Source organism: Misgurnus anguillicaudatus, chromosome 13, assembly GCF_027580225.2.
Source record: "Misgurnus anguillicaudatus chromosome 13, ASM2758022v2, whole genome shotgun sequence".
NCBI classification, from domain to species: Eukaryota; Metazoa; Chordata; class Actinopteri; order Cypriniformes; family Cobitidae; genus Misgurnus; species Misgurnus anguillicaudatus.
Genome location: NC_073349.2, coordinates 17069000 through 17089297, shown reverse-complemented (window position 1 = coordinate 17089297; position 20298 = coordinate 17069000). Strand labels below are relative to the sequence as shown.

The following is a 20298-nucleotide window of genomic DNA, read 5'->3' as shown; positions in this document are numbered from 1 at the left end:
ATTTGTAATTAAGATAAAGAAATGAAATCCACATTTAGGCATTTAGGCAAATAACACGTACATCAGACACCTGAATCTGACAATAAATGTTTTAAGTAGGCAATATATAGATAGAGCTGAATATCTTCACCAAAGGCGTCATACATGCCCATTCAAATTGAGGAGGCACGTGCCCTCTCGGAGCTAAATGGATTTTGGATCCTCTTTATATAAATATATTTTTTAATAATTTTTAAAATCGTATGCTTGTATAGTGAAATAAAATTGAAATTTAGAAAAAAAAGCAGTTATGTTACAAAATTGCACAATTATACAGAATTAAACAGTCAATGTAAATAAACATAAATGCCATTTCGAAAGTAGCCTCTGCCAATATATCCATATTTTATTTGACTTTTTAAATATCTTTGCACAAATTTCTGTGTGCCCCCTTAAAAAACTTTTGTGCCCCCTTAAAAAACTTTGGTGCATGACGCACTGATCTTCATACTGTATATCTGCAAACAGACATTCCTGCAAGTATAGTATAGTAATAATTAGTTATATACAGTAATAACAGTAATTTATACTAAAATACATTAAAACCATTAAAAATAGAGCTTTTGTAATTAATAAATATAAATAATTGGTATTTTTAATCATATACTTATATATACATTCACATTCAAAGGTGTGCATAGATGCATAAAGACACCACTCAAAAATCTAATTTTTTATTTACATTTATATTACGTTAAATAGACTAATACTTTGATATAGCACACATTCTGAAATGCTAGCATGTTTGAGTAAACCTGTTTTTTTTTTAAACTCTCACACAGAATCTGAGGTATATAATAAAGCTTTTATTTTAATATGGTAAAGCACTCAGTGTGTACTTTATTGCTTGACATTATATCATTTTTTCTAGACAAAACTTAACGCAGGTATAGTCAGAGGTGTATAGTACTTAAGCATTTTTACTTTCTACATAAAAGTACATTTTCAAGTATTCGTATTTTATTTGTGTTTTTCTTCGCAAAACATACATTCCAAGGCATAATTTTTACTCCACTACATTTCATATTTTCAGGTTTTTTGGTTTATATTTAATATTTAAGTACATTAAACATCTAGTACATTTTTTAAAGTAAAAGTACACAATATTTATGTAATTGGGTATTAAATCAATTTTAATATGCAATATTAAAGGAATACACAGTATGATTCTATGCTTTAGAATGTAGTGAAAATTTTTTAGTAAAGTAAAATTTTCCCAAGACAAAAACTCTGTTTAAGCACAGATGCTTAGAAAAAGTAACTAAAATACTGTACTAGTTTACACCTCTGGGTATAACTGTTGCACCTTCAATTTATTAACCCAAACGTCTTATTAACTAACTAAACCCTTCAATAATATACTAATATATTTTCAACTTAATTTTAATATAGATTTTTAAATGTTTGTTTTATGAATTGATCTTGTAAATGTATTTATTTTTAATCACAGTTCTAATAATGAAACACAAAGAACAAAATTAAAGATTTATTAATAAAGTTTACCCACACTCTTTCGTTTCAGTAGAGATAATTTATTTATTATTATGCCACGCATATAGAACTAACACTTTTTAAAAGCAATACAACACAGATAGTGCCGCACACAGCAACACACCGAACAACTTACAGTAGCTCAGTGGTGCACCAGAATCACTACAACTTACAGGAAGCTAAACAAAGATCTCTCACACAACACCGAGACACAATTAAAGGACCAATGCTATTTTGATACCAAAGCATAGATGGGATGTGGGAGGGGTCGACACCGAGAGCAGCGTTTCTTGTCATAGACTACAGAGCTGGACCTTTAAATTCACTGCTTTACCGACTTGTCTCCATTCTACGGGAACTGACATTGCGTGGCGTTATGTGTGGAGATTAAGCATGATAAACACACTGAGAGAAGCTGCTTCAGATGGGCCTCCTGAAGTTCTTGCCAGCGAAGCGAGCCTTGTCACCAAGCTCCTCTTCAATCCTGCAAAGTCAATGTTTACATTAATCCTGGAATCTGATTTTCTTTAAACAACTTATGCAAAAATATTGACGATACAATGAAGTATTTCAAAGCTTTGTAAAAATGACACTAAAGTAAAGCTTACCTCAGCAGCTGATTGTACTTGGCCAGGCGCTCGGATCGGCATGGAGCACCAGTCTTGATCTGAAGAAAAGAATAAAGATAACTTAGTCTCTTAATTCACTACATTTCCATTTGTAGTAAACGGAAAATACACAATAATTGGCTCATGTAAGATCGTGTTTGTTAAAGTCTACCTGGCCGGTGCAGAGTCCGACCACCAGGTCAGCAATGAAAGTGTCTTCTGTTTCTCCAGAACGATGACTGACCATCACACCCCAGCCGTTGGACTGAGCCATCTTGCAGCTAAACAAAACATAGCACATAACCTGTTATTACCTGCAAAACTTGTTATTTTTTGGTTCTTATACAAAAATGCAGTTTTGATCACCCGATCGACATTAAAAGTACTCACGCCTGGAGGGACTCGGTGACTGATCCGATCTGGTTGACCTTGAGCAGCAGACAGTTGCAGGCCTTATCAGATACGGCTTTAGCGATGCGCTTGGGGTTGGTCACTGTGAGGTCATCACCCACCACCTGGATACTGGTGCTGGCAGTAAAGTTGGTCCAAGCCTCCCAGTCATCCTGGTCAAATGGATCCTCGATGGAGACCACTGATGATAAAGAAAACATTATTGACTTTAAATTAGATAAAAAAAATTAGAATATGATTTTTTTAACAATTAAATGATAATTTTGTTTTATATAAATGCCATCATAAATAAGTTGGTACTCTAACATTTTGCAAAATAAAACAAATGCTGGATATCAAAGATTTTTTAAACACGTAGGAGAGATGAATTTAACTGAATTTGGGCTAATTTCTTTAGATAACTAACCACAAATCCTTTACCATGTGTTTTTAAGGATAAGATACATGCAGGATCACTACATAGAGCTGCAGGGATGATGTCTTTTGTAGCCAAAACCCAGAAACACGCATTTTCATCCCAAAGTCAATGTTTTTTTAATGGTGTTTTGGTTAAACGCCCTTAAAGGGACACTCCACTTTTTTTGAAAATATGCTCATTTTCCAGCTCCCTTACAGTTAAACATTTGATTTTTGCAGTTTGGGGAGTCCATTCGGCTGATCTCCGGGTCTGGCGCTATCACTTTTAGCATAATTCATTGAATCTAATTAGATCATTAGCATCGCGCTAAAAATATCCAAAGAGTTTGGATATTTTTCCTATTTAAAACGTGACTCTTCTGTAGTTACATCGTGTACTAAGACCAACAAAAAAATTTTAAGTTGCGATTTTCTAGGCAGATATGGTTAGGAACTATACTCTTATTCTGGCGTAATAATGAAGGACTTTGTACCATGGCTGCAGGAGGCGAAATAATATTATGCACGCAGTCAAAAATAGTCCCCTTAGTAACTTTCAATGGCAGGGGTCTATTTTCAGGCACTGAGTAAAATCTCTACGCCTGCTGCAGCCATGTTACAAAGTCCTTCATTATTACGCCAGAATAAGAGTATAGTTCCTAACCATATCTGCCCAGAAAATCGCAACTTTTAATTTTTTTGTTGATCTTAGTACACAATGTAACTACAGAAGAGTCAAGTTTTAAATAGGAAAAATATAAAAACTCTTTGTTTTTTTTAGGCGCGATGCTAATGGTCTAATCAGGTTCAGTGGATTGTGCTAAGCTATGCTGAACATGCTAGCGCCAGACCCGGAGATCTGCTGAATGGATTCCAAAATGGTAAGATTTAAATGTTTAACTCTAGGGGAGCTGGAAAACAAGCATTTTTTTTTTTTTAAAGTGGAGTGTCCCTTTAATAAGGTATTGGGTTAACACAAGCTCAAAATATTTAATTAACATAATGTTTTATGCTATAAAAGTAATACCTCCCTCTCATGATCTTTTAAAAATATTGCGTATTATAAAAATGTTTGTTTGCTAACAAGATGCTACATGGGACTACAGGCGTTGTCTGGAACTTAAAATGTCATCACGCATTAAATCTCAAAAACAGTGCAACATAGGCACAATTCCCCCAAAAAAATGTATCCACAGGATATTTTCTTATTAGGGAACATGCTTTTAAATATTTAGTATGAAAGAGCTTTTAAAAGTTTGGTGGTGATGATGTTGGAGTCAAGCGCCCGTTGTGTAGTTCGCTTTTAGCTTAGCTTTCATTTCTAGTAAATGCATTCAGCTCAAATTACATAAAAGTTGTGTTTATTTGTATCTTGACGGACAAAATGTGTAAGCATCATAACCTTTTTAATCACAGAACTTATTAGCCTGTGGAAATCCCATTGACCTTTTGCCAAAAAACCCATGTGAAGCTAACTTCTAGGTTGGCCAACAAAAATACATCATCCCTGCATCCCTCTCTATTCATTAAAATCTTATCGTCTACCCAGATGCTCTCACTGGACAGCCGAGTATCATATATACAAAATCAATGAGGGAACTGACCAGGGTAATTCTTGACAAAGCTCTTGTAGAGATCGGCCAGCTCATCAGGGGAGATGTAACGGCTGGGATCGTCAGGTGATTTGAAGTCCAGGTCGTATTTGCCACCCTTGTAGAACTCAGAGGCGGCCACATCCATGCCAATCACAATCTTGTCAGTGTAGCCAGCTTTGCTGATAGCATTCTTCAAGAGCTCAAGAGCTGCAAAGGATAGGAGCAATTTAGGTTAAAGGTGCAGTGTGTTTATTTTAGTGGCATCTAGTGGTGCAAATTGCAACCAATGGCTCAGTCCACGGCTCACCCCTCACTGTTGAAACGCATAGAAAAGCTACAGCAGCCGCCACAGGACAAACATATCATAGTTGGAGACAACTTAGTAAAAAAGTTTGTCCGTTAAGGGCTTCTTTAAAAGCATGGCGGTTCAAAATGGCGACCTCCATGTAAGGGGACCCTCTGTGTTTGTGGATAAAAACGACTCATTCTGAGGTAATAAAAACATAACAGTCAATTATGTAAGGTCTTTATACACCACTGAAAGTATAGTTATGTATATCATATTGCATTCTGTCAAGAGATCATTCAAAAAGTTACACATTGCACCTTTAAATGTACATGAATGTGTGAGGTAAAATATATATTTTATTTAATTGATGTTATCCATACTGCCCATATACATCTGTTAGTATTAATAACAAATCATGAATATTTCTATGGCTATATAAAAGACAGATTAAGGCACTATTTAGATGCATCTTCTACACATCTGGCATGGTGTTATGCATGCATCTCTGGTATGCTTTTAACTTATAGCAACTTTGAATTGATCTTAAGGATTCTTTCAAGGGCCTATTCCTTATAGACAAATAAATTAAGACTAAAATGACAAATATTTAGACGTCCGCAAGAGGTATACTACAATTAAATGTGAGGAACTATAAACAATTTTATGTTTAAATCAGCAGATGTTAGGACAGCGATGTAGACAGCACAGAGCCCATGAGCATTCCCAAAACTCCCCATAGAGGGGCCCACAGCTGTAGTACTTGACTGGGTCGCAATCAATTTCATTTTGCACCAGATCTCAACATGAAAACCATCAGTTGTTTGAGAAAATAACTACGTTTTCAAGTACAGAAAATGCATAGGGCCTCTCATTTTTATGCGTTTCTGTGAATTACTACCAAACAAAATTTTGTTGTACAGTATATCTTACTTTAAGTTATCTCATGTTATTTGGAAGCATGTTCTTTTAGATAAATACTTATGATGGTGCTAAATGTTTATATAGAATTATGCATAGCATTCTAGATTAGAATTCATACCCGTTTTCCTCTTTCTCACCTTCTTTGTTTTCAAGGATGTTGGGGGCGAAGCCACCTTCATCGCCCACATTGGTGGCATCTTTGCCATACTTCTCCTTGATTACATTCTTCAAGTTGTGATAAACTTCAGCACCGATGCGCATGGCCTCTTTGAAGTTGCTGGCGCCAACAGGGAGGATCATGAACTCCTGCATGGCTAGCTTGTTACCAGCATGAGAGCCGCCGTTGATAACATTGAAAGCCTTTGAAAACAGACATGTATTTATAGTGTGCTAGTTTTCATTTTTTTTATGGTTTGTTGGATATTATACTCAAAACATAACAAAATTGGCACAGAACCAGGACCTGGTTGGTAGAAAACATCTTATGCCGAGTTCAGACCGCACGACCCCAGCCCTGACCCTGACCCGCCAACACGCCCCGAGAAATCGCAGACAAATGCCCGAAATCACAGGCATATGCATGTGAGAGACAATCACACAGTGTGAATGATCAAATACGCAATCCATATCTGAACCTGTCAGCGATTCAAAATCATGTTGTGTGAAATATGTTTTGACTGAAAACAACATCAGCGACGACCCACAGCCAATGAGAGAGCAACACACAGGACAGCTTTAAGTCAGGGGAGGAGTCTCCTCAACCATTTCCTCCTTCATAATATTTTTTTTCTTTCTTGCACGCGTGACCTCGCGTTGTTTCCTTGTCACTTCTTGTGTGCATTTGGGTGTGAGACATAGTTTGCGGACCGAGAAAAAGTTGTCCCGGTCCGCAAACTACGTCTCACAACCAAACGCATGCGAGAAGTGACGCGAAGGAAACAGCGCGAGGTCACGCGTGCAAGACCGGAGTGCTCACGTGAGACTGGGATTATTATTAAAAATGGTAGCCCGCAAAAAGCTTACCATACAAATTGCACGTGCGCTTATTTGCAGCAGAAAGAAGAAGTAATAAAGATTATGAAGGAGGACATGGCTGGAGACTCCTCCATGAACTTTCAGATGTCCCGAATATGAATCTCTCATTGGCTGTAGGTCACCACCGATGCCATTCCCAGCCAAAACACATTTCACACGACATGATTTTGAATCGCCGACAGGTAGAGATATTTGCCATGTCAAATTTCTTGCGGGTGTCGGCGACTTGTCGGTGATTCTCTCAAATCACGTCCTTGATAATTCACACTGTCACTCGCGTGCACGAGCATCGATTTGCCTGTGACCTCGAGCACCTCTTCCGCGATCTCTCAAAACCTGTCAGCGAGTCAAAACCAGGGCCAAAACCGTGCAGTCCGAACTCTGCATTAGGGTTTTCTTAACTTATACCTTTTGGGACAGTTCACCCAAAAATGAAAATTCCGTCATCATTACTCACCCATGAGTTTCTTTATTAGTTGAACACACACACACACACACAAAATATATTTTAATAAATGATGGTGAGCAGCACCCAGTTGATGGTATTCATTGATTTCCATAGCATTTGTTTATCCCACTATGGAATCAATAGCCCTGCTGGAAAAAAAAAACAATAAAACCATTACAGAAAATTCTAATGGTTTTATTGGGAATTTTATTGGTTCTAATGGAATATGGCCCAAAACACACTGCAGTGTATTGGTTTTTGTTGGTCTGTAATGGTATGTATTGGTTCTATGTATTGGTTCTAATGGAATATGGCCCAAAACACACTACAGTGTAGTGGTTTTAATGGTTAAAGCTAATGGTTCTTATTGGTATTTTAATGGAAACCATTAGAATTTTCTGTTATGGTTTTATTGTTTTTTCAGCAGGGAGGTACCATCAACTTTGTTAAAATAAAGAACTAAATGAGTAAATGATAACAGAATTTTCATTTTGGGGTAAACTATCTCTTTACGGTTTCTTTAATTATGTAATCCAGTCTAAACCCAGCATATAAGCAGTAATGGAAAATATATATTTTTTATTCAGAGCACGTACAGGTACTGGAAGAATGACTTCAGCGTTGCCAGCAAGGTCTGCAATGTGGCGATAGAGAGGGACGCCTTTCTCTGCAGCACCAGCCTTGCACACAGCCAGGGAAACGCCCAGGATGGCATTGGCACCAAACTTTGACTGAAGATTCAAGCAAGCACATTCATTAAAACGATATGTTTACAAGCCAGTAAAGCTGTGCCTTATTAGCTTTTTTTAATGGCTATAATGCAATAATTAATCATATTAATAATATGCTTACACTTGTTTTCTGTGCCATCCATATCAAGCATCAGCTGGTCGATCTTCTCCTGCTCCAAGACTGACACGCTCTGATTAAGCATAAAAGGTTTATTAATGCCAATCAATCATTTGCACAGTTAGGTGGAATTCATTCACATATTTATTGAGCATGAAACAAATGCAACATTATAGCATTCACAGCATTGTGAGATTAGAGGGGATGGGCTTTTAATGACTTCTATAGTACCTGTCTTTATAAATAGCTAAATACTAATGTGATTTATCCTCAAACATTAGTGAGTTTAATTAATCAAATCAAATCAAATCAAATCACAGCACACTACAGAATACACTTACCAATTAATGATCCCAAACTGATCTGATCTTAATGTAATACTTTTCTTCCATATTACAAAACCAAAGCTCAACAACATTACACATTATCATGTTAGTCAAAAAACAAATATTCCTACCTGGCTAACCAGAGCAGGTGCAATTGATTTATTGATATGCTCAACAGCTTTTGAGACACCTGCAGGGAACAAGCAAACCATCACTGACCCAGGCCAAGGAGAAAAATGACATGCAATGCAGACATAACTAGATGATCACAGATGCAGATAGAGCCATCTGTGATCATCTAAAAATACCTGCCGTGGTTAGTCATCAAACCAAACCAAACCCGTAGGCTCATGCTTCTGTGCTTTATCAAAACGGGTTAAGCTCTCATTTTGGTTAATAAACACACTAATTTACCTGATTACATAAAGCAGGGGCCAAGAACTCATTTACATATTTAACAGCTCTTTTCACCCCTGATAGAGGAAAAAAAGAATCAGATGGAAAAAGATAAGACAACGCAAAAGAAAGGAAAAAGATGAGACAATATTGAAGCGCTGATATATAATTGAAAAAAAAATAAGATTATTCATTTTAAGGAAAAGAAGAGATGCTTTTTATTTAAAGTACATTTTGAGGCTTTTCATTTTAATTTGTATGACTGTTATGGGCATATAATAAATATGATATTATGTAAATATTGGTTGTACATTAACCAGATCTACATGTAGACATTTGAATTGTACTTGATCTTTATTATATATACACTGACCTAAAGGATTATTAGGAATACTATACTAATACTGTGTTTGACCCCCTTTTGCCTTCAGAACTGCCTTAATTCTACGTGGCATTGATTTAACAAGGTGCTGAAAGCATTCTTTAGAAATGTTGGCCCATATTGATAGGATAGCATCTTGCAGTTGATGGAGATTTGTGGGATGCACATCCAGGGTGCGAAGCTCCCGTTCCACCACATCCCAAAGATGCTCTATTGGGTTGAGATCTGGTGACTGTGGGGGCCATTTTAGTACAGTGAACTCATTGTCATGTTCAAGAAACCAATTTGAAATTATTTGAGCTTTGTGACATGGTCAGTATCCTGCTGGAAGTAGCCATCAGAGGATGGGTACATGGTGGTCATAAAGGGATGGACATGGTCAGAAACAATGCTCAGGTAAGCCGTGGCATTGACACAATGCCCAATTGGCACTCAGGGGCCTAAAGTGTGCCAAGAAAACATCCCCCCAAATTGAACATGTGTTTCTAATAATCCTTTAGATGAGTGTATATTATACAGCTCTGGCACTCCAAAATCTTCAAAATTTGTTATTTATCAGTACATTAAAAAATGCTGGGTTGTTTTTAACCCAGAAATTAACATTTAATATGTAACATTTGAACTACAAACCTTTTCCCATATAACGTGTCTTGTCATTGTCGCGGAGTTCAAGGGCTTCATAGATACCAGTAGAAGCACCACTGGGCACTGCAGCTCTGAAGAGACCTGTTGAGCAAACAGTGTGTAACCATTCACAGGTTCCTTGATACATACAAAATCCTGAAGGGTTAAATTACTTTAGTACCCATAATCCCATACTAAAATCATCAGTGTTGTACTGTATATTGTCTACCATGTGGCAGAACCGAGATTACACAGAATTATAATCTCAGCACACAAAATCATTGGACTCATACAGAAACACATATCTGGATGCGAAGGGGATTTCTGTTAAGATGTCAGAAATATAATTTACACTACCAGTGTGCACAACATGATGACACATTTTAACTTTCTGTGTGCCGAATCTGCATGAGCAAATTTAATGAGCACTGCTGAACAAATATACATTCACTGTCAAAGCTTGCAGATTAAAGTAGATATAATGCTTATCCAGAGATTCAACTTTATTTTGTGAATCTTTACTTAACCAACATTTACAGACTTTCACTATTTAAATACATATCTGTAATGAAATTGTGTTGAAGACTATAGAAAGGGAATATAAAGTAAAGAAGGTTTAACAACCTGATGATATTTGTCACGTGAAATACTGATTTTTTTAATAAAACCATCCTACATAATGTAAGGAACATTTTGTAAAAATATAACCCTGATATCTTTAATATTGACTGAGTAAGGCACTGAATGCTCCTAATTAAATTATAAGACTTGAGCCTTGATTTTACAGGCATGGTCACATTTATGACAATATACTGATTTAATCATTATCATAGATTTTACCTTAAAATATACAAACTATTATTGTGACTCCAAGTTATGCTTAGTGTTTTAATCCTCAGCCCCACCTCAAACCATTCAATCAAAACACATCCATTGAGTTGCCCTTAAATAAACACAGACACATTAAATCCGGGTGACTTGTTTTTCCAGTCTGAAGCCAAAGGAAAAGTACAGGAATGCCAGCAGAGAATACATGTACACTATACACATTAATTTATATATAAACACAACCTTCATCTTTCATGGAAATGTATCTATTAACCTGGTATGCCAGCTCTGTTTAGTTTATTTTGGCAGGCGATCATTTTTAAATATTTGTCCTTTTGCAAGATTCAATCTTTTAAAATGGTCATTCACTTCAACTTCATTAATATTCTGACCTTGAGTCCAAACTACTAGCTGGGAATTACAAAAGCAGCCCAAAACATTCAAGTCCTAATGAATATCTAGTTTCTTTACGTTTGTGTAATAAAGTTTAATTTTTGGATGTTATTATGTATCAGCAAGTTGTTCATCTTTGTAAACTCACAGGCATCGTAAGGCCTCCGTTTCTGGAATACTGTAGCAATGCTATCCAAGTGGTATACATTACGTTGCCTATTTATATAACACCCTTCCACCTGATATGTCGCTTCTGGGCTACCGGACACCAGCATGAGGGTCTGAATAGGCGGAGGGGAGCTTACACACATGCTCACCCATGTGAAACTACCAAAGCATTCAGACTGTATGCCCTAGTAACACTATACGCAATGCCAGCCATTGTCACTTTGTATTGATGCCAAGCCTGCTGTGTAATGTACTGTTTTGCACATGAGAGGACACAACCATCCTTAACGATGCATTTGTTGAATTGATATTACTAAATAGATTAATAAATTATACTTGTACTGTATAGGTCATTTTTTTATGATTGTTAATTTTATTCGGATTCACGAACATAATATTAACATTAAACATGTTTTCTGTAATACAAACCTTTTTTGGTGTAGAGATCAACCTCCACCGTGGGGTTTCCACGGGAGTCGAAAATCTCTCGAGCGTGAATCTTCAGGATGGACATGTTGCAGTTTCTGAGTAAAAGAAAGAGTATGATAATATTAGGAGGAGTTTACTGAGAGTTTTGAAAGCCAAAGAATGACAAAAATAAGATACGTGGAGTTCAGATGCAAATCCCTCTAAGTGCATCTGACATGTTTTCTTGTTGTAATAAAGTCTTAATAGACTTTGCCCACAAAAAAGTATTTCGCAAATGTCCTGAGGAAATGATTAAGCGGATTTGAAGTATTTGATGAACGTATAATACATGCAAAGGCCCGAGAGCATTCGGTTAATATCATAATTTCATTTTTGACCGAAGTGGTGTTTAGCGGCCCTTCCATTTGAGTTCCTCATATCCTTCACAAAAATAAAAAATGGTTAACTGTGGTGACTGAAAAATCCCAATTCAGGCCTTATGGTGACTTCCCCACAGGAAATTGCTCAACAAGTGATTCAGATATGAGAAGGTAACTCCACTGTCTCACCACTTTACATAAGTATTCATTCTGTTCATGATCTATAGTTGTCCCTATAAGACCGAACTGAGTAATCCACCACATTTTAACAGTTAAGACGAACAATGGGCACTGTGGGCGGAGTAAACAAACTAGTCACACAGTTAACGACTTCCCTCTTCAGCCATGAAAAGCTGTGCCTTTCAGCTGTCAGCACCTGTTGCAACTGTATTGCACATTTGGCACTAAGACAACAATACTCCTCAACATGCTTTTACATTCATGCTAGTCATAATTCATCTGCTAAATTGCATTTCTGTTACACAAATATGCTGCAGTACATACATATAAAACACATCCCAAAAGCTTATATAGTATGTGTTTGTGTGTGTGTCATGAGAAAACAAAAACCCACTTCCTGTCGAGTTAATATAATGTGCTTAAAAACAACAAAACACAAGCCAATTTGGACCAATGGAAAATCCTGTAGCCTTACATGTCTGGAAACTTCCTACTGGACGTAAAACAGTGGGCGGGGTTAACTGAGACTGACAGTCACAAGTGACATCCTCCTGTCGACAAGGCTTGTTCTCGGTTATAAACCCAGAATCACTAAACTCATCTTTAATCCAATGCAAATATCTTTAATCTTATACTTAGACAAGCTTATCTTCACTGTCATTGTTTTGAATCTCAAATATATATAAGAGCAAAACATAATTTTGTTTTTATATTATTTACGTCTATTCGAATAGTTTATTGAAGTATTAGCGAAACTAATTAAATTAGGAAAGCTAATGATAATTTTAGTAAAAAAAAGTGTAGCCTAGCGGCAGGCCCAACAAATATCCGCTGTCAAAGCAGACCCTGATATATTTTGCAAATAAAATCTCAGTTAGATAAGCTTATACGAATCACAGTTTTTATACTAAGCTAGTTTAAGGTTTTTAAATCAACGTTTAAACGACGTAACTTGACACCGCACTGCGTTTCCAAAAACAGCTTTCTCTCTCCTCTGTTAAAAATAACTTGCATCACCATGACATAAAACCACATAGTGTTTCAATGAAAAAAATAAGAAAATTATATCGAAATACTTTACGATTGAAACGGTTATCACCGAAGTAGCATCACCTTGAGTATTGCATAACACGGTCAACCATCACGCACATTCATTTAATATAGATAAACACGCAACGCTGATTTCTCGGTTTATTGTACAAATGTTTCTAAATGTTACAATGCTAAAGATGAAAAATGTGCCTGTTTTCGTACCTTATCTGGCCTAAGCAGCGCAAGGGCAATGTGATCCTGACCGTGGTGCAGAGCAGTGAAGGCAGAGCAGGCTGCTGGTCTCGAGCGCAGTTAAGTGTAGGGCATCAGGAAGCGGTCCACGCGAGAGCCTTTCTCGGGCTCTGATTGGTTCAACGCGTGTCACGCGGCACGCTATCGAGTTCGCATGGCAAGCGGCACGTTTTCATCTGTCACGACCCCGCCTTCGTAGAAGGATGCGGAAAATGTAATTTATGTATTAAAACATTTATTTTGATTCACCTTAAGTTTATTAAACAAATATATTGGCAGTTAATAGGGGTCGAGGTCGTTTAAATATAATCGTGATGTTGGAATAACAGCGATCGATGGCGGAAGTTTCATGTTTTTTTATGCATACTGTGCTGCAATGTGGACTACGTGCAGAGCATCACCTACTTACAGTGATGCGTCATACTGAGCTTTCCCATCAATGACGGCTACTGGGCATGTTTCCCCTTTGAAGTATTCATTACCATTTATTCAATGTCTCTTTCCATTACACACCGTGGTTTAAATTATATAAAATTATATTAATGATGTGTTGGAACTGTAATGAAACGTACTGCAGACTGAAATTTAGTAACTAGTAGGCTATTAGTTAAGTTGTGCAGTCTTGAATGGTATTTAATTAAAGGCCTAAATGATTTAATGTTTTTGCAACAAATACATATTCTGATTTTAACTTATATGTATAAATTCCGAGGCTTTAATCTAGTTCTTTTTTATTACGTTTAGATTATTACTTTGCATTACTTTAAGAAAGTTAGACACATAATTTACCATCAACACCGAGTTAAATGAATCAGTAAATTAAATAACATTTTACAATTGTACAACACATGCGATGGACCAAGTGATGCTGTGCAGTTTTTAGCCTCCACTATGGCGGTTCCACATCACGAATGACCTTGAGAAAGATGACTACTGCGCCATCTTCTGTCTGTTCATACAGCTGCACTCACTTCTTTAAATTTCAATTCAAATCCTCAGACTTACAGTGTAATTTAGAGATTCACACAGTTTTCACTTACTTAATTAAAAATTTTCCATTGTTGTTATTTATTTCAAAGCATGAGTCTTAAGCACCTGTCAGATGGTAACCACCTAAATAGCACAGCAACCATTTTCAAATTGTAGGGTGGGCTGGTCTAAGGGTCACCCTAGGTGTCTTGCATCTCTCCAAGGGGTCTAATACACAGGATACGTCTTCAATATCCCTTTCTTATTCCCTCTTCCTCCTACTTCCCCCAGGTTCAGATCACAAAAAGTCTACTGATTTTGAGTCATTGGCAAATCATCCAAAGTGACCGCTCAGATATATATATATATATATATCTTTCGATGCCCAACTTTCCATGTTATAATTTTAAATAATTTAAACATCCTTGTGCACTTAAAACATATAAGATCAGACAATTGATCACATGTCAGAGTATAATGTTGGCAAAATCATACGTGCATTACCTACGAGAATCTTTGAACACCCAAGCGCCATTCGAAGACAGAATAAGACTTTTTTTCTCCAATTTACGTCACTTAAGTTCCTGGGCAGAAATAAAGAGATAAGAAACTGTTGCAAAGGGAGGCCTTTTTGGATCTTTGAACTTAAGTCCTCCCTGAAGGTATGAAGAATTAGAACTCTCTTGGTTTTGTAATACTGTTTTATTATTATTTTATTTGTATTGTTTAAAGCAACACTAAAGAGTTTTTTTAACTTGAAATAAAATTTTCAAAAAAGTTTCAGTCGTTCATCTACCCATTACAGGGTGAACGGCACTTTCACATTCGCTTTGCAGCTCTCTATCGGCCAAAACCGCACTAAAGAAGTTTCCAACCGTCGGGTTGCGGTCCAGTAGTTTGAGAGAAAACTACAAAAACTTGCTTTACGGCAGACCTACAATCCAATCAGAGCCAGCTATGCTGCATTATTTACAACAGTGGTAATGGACAATTCCGCTTCAAACCTGTAGGGGGAGCAAAGAGCAAAAACTCTTTAGTGTTGCTTTAATTATTTCATATATTGGAGTAGATCTGTATTATCTTGTGCCTTATTTGTCCTTGAACAGACTCTCTTGGAGTTCTATGTGGGTTAACTGAGACCTACCTTTCTTAATTGTATCCTGTTGAGTGTCCTTAAAGGGACAGTTCGCCCAAAAATGAAAATTCTGTCATCATTTATAACCCTCATTTCGTTACAAACGTGTATAATGTTTTTTTCTGATGAACACAAAGGAAGATATTTTGAAAAATGTCTGTAGCCAAACTGATCATGAGCCTCATTCACTTCCATACGGACTACCGGCACATCCGGGAACTTGACTGTAAATTTCGTCACCGCCCCTTTTTGGGGGATAAAAAAGCAGACCTTCCATTGGTTTCCATTCAGAATAGCGGAACAAAGCAACGTTTTTACACAGCCTGCAGGCGTTAATAACTTATGAAATCACACAGATTAAACATGTAGAGTATTTATCTGTCCACCCTGCCTGCCATAGAGCCCGAAAGATACATTAACACATTTTATTTGGTCAATATAAAAACATGTCTCTTTCATTCTCACAGCGTCGAATTTGTGTAACAACGCCATCCAGTGATTGCTGGAAATATCGCTAAGCTAGTTAGTTGTATGGCTCGACGGAAAAGTGCACTCATTACTCTAAATATAAAGACATAATAAATAAATACTAAGTAACTTTCAAATACGAAGTAAAATCATTCACATGCTTCCCTGTTGACTCGATGAGGTACGAGTAAATATCGGGGTAAGACACCTCTGGCCAATAGGGAGCGTTGTTACACAAATTTGACGCTGGGAGAACGAAAGAGACATGCTCCCACATTGACCAAATTAAATATGTTAATGTATCTTTAGCGCTCTATGGCAGGCAGGGTGGACAGATAATTACTCAACATGTTTAATCTGAGTGATTTCATAAGTTATTTGATGTACGAAGGTTGCTTTGTTCCGCTATTTTGAATGGAAGCCAATGGAAGGTCTAGTCTGATTTCCCCCAAAAGTGGGCGTGAATCCACCCATCTCTGTGTTATTATTGAAACAACACATTTTGTGTTACTTTTAACACAATTTGTGTTTTATTTTAACACAAAATCAACACAAAATGACACATAATGTTTTAAAAACTTAACGCACAAAGTTGTGTAAAAATGAACACATCCTTTCTAAGAGTGTAGGTTTGTAAAAACATGAGGGTGAGTAAATGACAGAACAAATAGTTTTAGGTGAACTATCTACTTAGCAAAAGGGTGAATGTCTGTTGTATAGCAAGCACGTTTTGTCCATTTGTTTTTAACTCACATGCACCTTGCATAATGCAACTGAGAAACTTACGGTTTTATAAAGGTTTTATAAATAGTGTTTTGTTTCTTGTTTGGATCCAGTGTTAACTATATCTTTGATAACTATATGATAAGTGGTAAATGGACTGCATTTATATAACTATATGAATGTAACTAATTCAAAGCAATGACATACTTATTACTGAGCAAATATGGTTCGATTCACAATTTTACATTTCCTTTGGTGTGTAAGTGTGCATTAGCATGTTAATGATGCAAAAGGTATACAAACCTCAAAGTAGACAATGACGCAAGTTATTATCTCCAACGTAAATCTCTTTTCTTGGACTACAACAAACACACAGATTGTAGGCAACAGTTTACTTCCTGGGCCTGTTGACATGGAGAAGACCGACATTATAATTCCATCCCAAAGATGCTCTATTGTGATCTGGTGACTGTGGAGGCCATTTTAGTACAGTGAACTCATTGTCATGTTCAAGAAACCAATTTGAAATGATTTGAGGTTTGTGACATGGTCCATTATCCTGCTGGAAGTAGCCATCAGAGGATGGGTACATGGTGGTCATAAAGGGATGGACATGGTCAGAAACAATGCTCAGGTAGGCCGTGGCATTTAAACGATGCGCAATTGGCACTAAGGGGGCCTAAAGTGAGCCAAGAAAACATCTCATTACACCACCGTGGTAACAAGGCATGATGGATCCATGTTCTCATTCTGTTTACCCCAAATTCTGACTCTACCATACGAATGTCTCAACAGAAATCGAGACTCATCACACCAGGCAACATTTTTCCAGTCTTCAACTGTCCAATTTTGGTGAGCTTGTGCAAATTGTAGCTTTTTTTTCCTATTTGTAGTGGAGATGAGTGGTACCCGGTGGGGTCTTCTGCTGTTCCATCCTCCTCAAGGTTTTGCATGTTGTGGCTTCACAAATGCTTTGCTGCATACCTCGCTTGTAACGAGTGGTTATTTCAGGCAAAGTTGCTCTTCTATCAGCTTGAATCAATCGACTCATTCTCCTCTGACCTCTAGCATCAACAAGGCATTTTTGCCCACAGGACTGCCGCATACTGGATGTTTTTCCCTTTTCACACCATTCTTTGTAAACCCTAGAAATGGTTGTGTGTGAAAATCCCAGTAACTGAGCAGATTGTAAAAATACTCAGACCGGCCCGTCTGGCACCAACAACCATGCCATGCTTAAATCACCTTTCTTTCCCATTCTGACATTCTGGAGTTTAGGAGATTGTCTTTACCAGGACCACACCGCTAAATGCATTGTAGCAACTCCCATGTGATTGGTTGATTAAATAATTGCATTAATGAGAAATTGAACAGGTGTTCCTAATAATCCTTTAGGTGAGCGTACATAAAGTACTATAATGAATAAAAAAACCCCAACATTTAAAACATTAGCCTAGATAATGAAACTTTGCGCATGTACAGGTTAACCTCTAAATGTTGTTCATTGTGTCCTAGATGTTCTTTGGTATTCATTCTTTCACAGTTATATCTGTAGGTATCTTCATGTCCGCTGTGTACCCTTATTTACCAGTACCTTTGCTAGATTTATAGATTTGTAAGTTCTTAGAATTTATGTGATTTTTATTCATGAGCTTTCAGTTTTTATGTCTTTTGCGAACATTCTTAGTGAAATGTTTCAATCAATCAGATTTAGTTACCATGAGATCAACAACAACTAAATATATAATAAAAGTAACCGAATAAGTGTCAGATTAAGATCTGAGTTTTATTTTTTGATCTTGATGCAAAGCACAATGCTACACTATCAAAAATCACTGCTGGTGTGGATAGTGGCATTTATCTCATATCAGTTTGAATTTAGGTTCAAAGGCAAATTTTGGACTTGTATTGTCAGAGCATGTTTTTAGTTGTTACATCTGTTACTAATGTTTTTGCAGTCTCCAAACATGTATTGTAATAATGGACATTATGCAGAGCTCTTAACATGGTTCATAGCACTCTTTCTTCAATGACATTCTCAGAAGTGTTCCACTTGCTTAATTTAATGTGAATTGCACATCCAATAATCAAACAAATAATGTTGGGTTTTTACCAATTACATTTTTTTTCTAATTTATGTCTTTGTTTTACTTTATTCATATTATTATGATTGTGTTACAGTATTTAAATGTGTCAACTTTTGTAATTTTAAAGTAAACAGAAGGCAATTTAAGGTGTCACACTGTGGCTGTATAAATCAAACTCTGTATAAAATTTAAGTGCATTACTGTTTCTGTATATAGGCTTTTTACAGTATTCGTTTGTTTTATAAAGAGTGCAAACAAATACCTGTAACACCTTCTCTGCGATACACGTGACGGTTATGCACATAGCATATTTGCATATTTCAGTTTGCATCTTTGTTAATATTCTGTCACCCGATTTACTGTTTGTTTACCACTCCTGTGATGTTCCCCAGTTTCTCCTATATATTTTGGTTTTCTAGGAACAACTTGTAAAACATGTCTTGACAGCAATGTCACAAACTGATTGTAGTGTCTAGGGGCTGTTAAACATCTTTACCTGAGTTAAACATCTTTACTCTTTATTTAGCTGCACAAATATTTTAGATTTGTGATGTCTGTCAAAAGTTGATTCGGTTTGTTTTCATAACACTTTACAATAAGGTTGTATTAGTAAACATGCCTTAACTAACATGAACAAACAATGAACAATATTGTTTTTCAGCATGTATTATTTCTTGACATGTTGGTTAATGTTAATAGCCTACAGTTATTTATGTTATTTCAAGGTGCATTACTTAATGTGCTTAATTTTATAAACGTATAGTAAATGCTGAAATAAACATGAAAATTTATAAATTAACTAAATGGTTCTCAAACTGGGGGCCGGGGACCCCAGGGGGGCCGCCAGATGGTTCCAGGGGGGCCCCATTTTTATGACATTTTATAAAATACATAAATTTATCATGAATTTTGTGTAATTAAACCTAAAAAATAAGCCTATAGCCTACTAACCAACAGCACTACTTTGTATATTTTAACATGTGTTGTTTAATTAAAATGTTAAATTTTAGAACTGTTTTTATTATAAATTTTCTTTGAGGGGGGGGGGGGCTGCGAAGGAATGCACCGTACACAAGGGGGGGGGGCACGCTGAAAACGTTTAAGAACCACTGAACTAGATTCATAAAGTGTTGTTCATTGTTAGTTCATTTTAGCTAATGCATTAAAGGGATAGTTCACTTTAAAATGAAAATTCTGTCATCATTTAGATTTACTCATCACAAAAGAAGATATTATGAGAAATGATGGTAAGCACACAGCAGTATATGACCATAGACCATAGTAGGAATAAAAAATATGATGGAATTTAATGGGTACCGTCAAATGTGTGCTTTCTATCATTTATGAAAATATTTTCTTCATCATTAATCACAATACTTCCAAAATATTTTTTCCTACTATGGAAGTCAATGGTCACTATCTGCCGTGTGTTTACCATCATTTCTCAAAATATCTTCTTTTGTGT

The 20298-nt window shown here is 36.5% G+C and overlaps 1 protein-coding gene across 2 annotated transcripts; it reads right to left on the bottom strand.

Annotated features, from left to right (window-relative positions):
* Positions 1–1550: 1550 nt before the first annotated feature.
* eno1a (enolase 1a, (alpha)) lies at positions 1551–13575 on the bottom strand. Of its 2 annotated transcripts, none has more exons than XM_073875232.1 (12): positions 13422–13575; positions 11629–11723; positions 9817–9912; positions 8823–8881; positions 8089–8155; positions 7830–7966; positions 5888–6110; positions 4550–4747; positions 2529–2730; positions 2311–2419; positions 2139–2197; positions 1551–2014 (listed from the first exon to the last, which is right to left on the bottom strand). In XM_073875232.1, the coding sequence occupies exons 2-12, from the start codon at positions 11711–11713 to the stop codon at positions 1951–1953; spliced, it is 1299 nt and encodes a 432-aa protein (XP_073731333.1). In that variant the 5' UTR covers positions 11714–11723; positions 13422–13575; the 3' UTR covers positions 1551–1950. The 2 variants fall into 2 exon arrangements, with proteins under 2 accessions (XP_073731333.1, XP_073731332.1); XM_073875231.1 differs by lacking the exon at positions 8823–8881 and adding an exon at positions 8540–8598.
* Positions 13576–20298: the final 6723 nt, after the last annotated feature.

Bases quoted from the DNA above. Each gene is read 5' to 3' on its own strand.
- eno1a (XM_073875232.1), bottom strand. From the start codon at position 11,713: ATGTCCATCCTGAAGATTCACGCTCGAGAGATTTTCGACTCCCGTGGA. The intron at 9,913-11,628 runs GTTTGTATTACA...TTTGCTCAACAG, and splicing joins TGATCTCTACACCAAAAAAG to GTCTCTTCAGAGCTGCAGTG. The intron at 2,198-2,310 runs GTAGACTTTAAC...TCTTTTCTTCAG, and splicing joins TCGGACTCTGCACCGGCCAG to ATCAAGACTGGTGCTCCATG.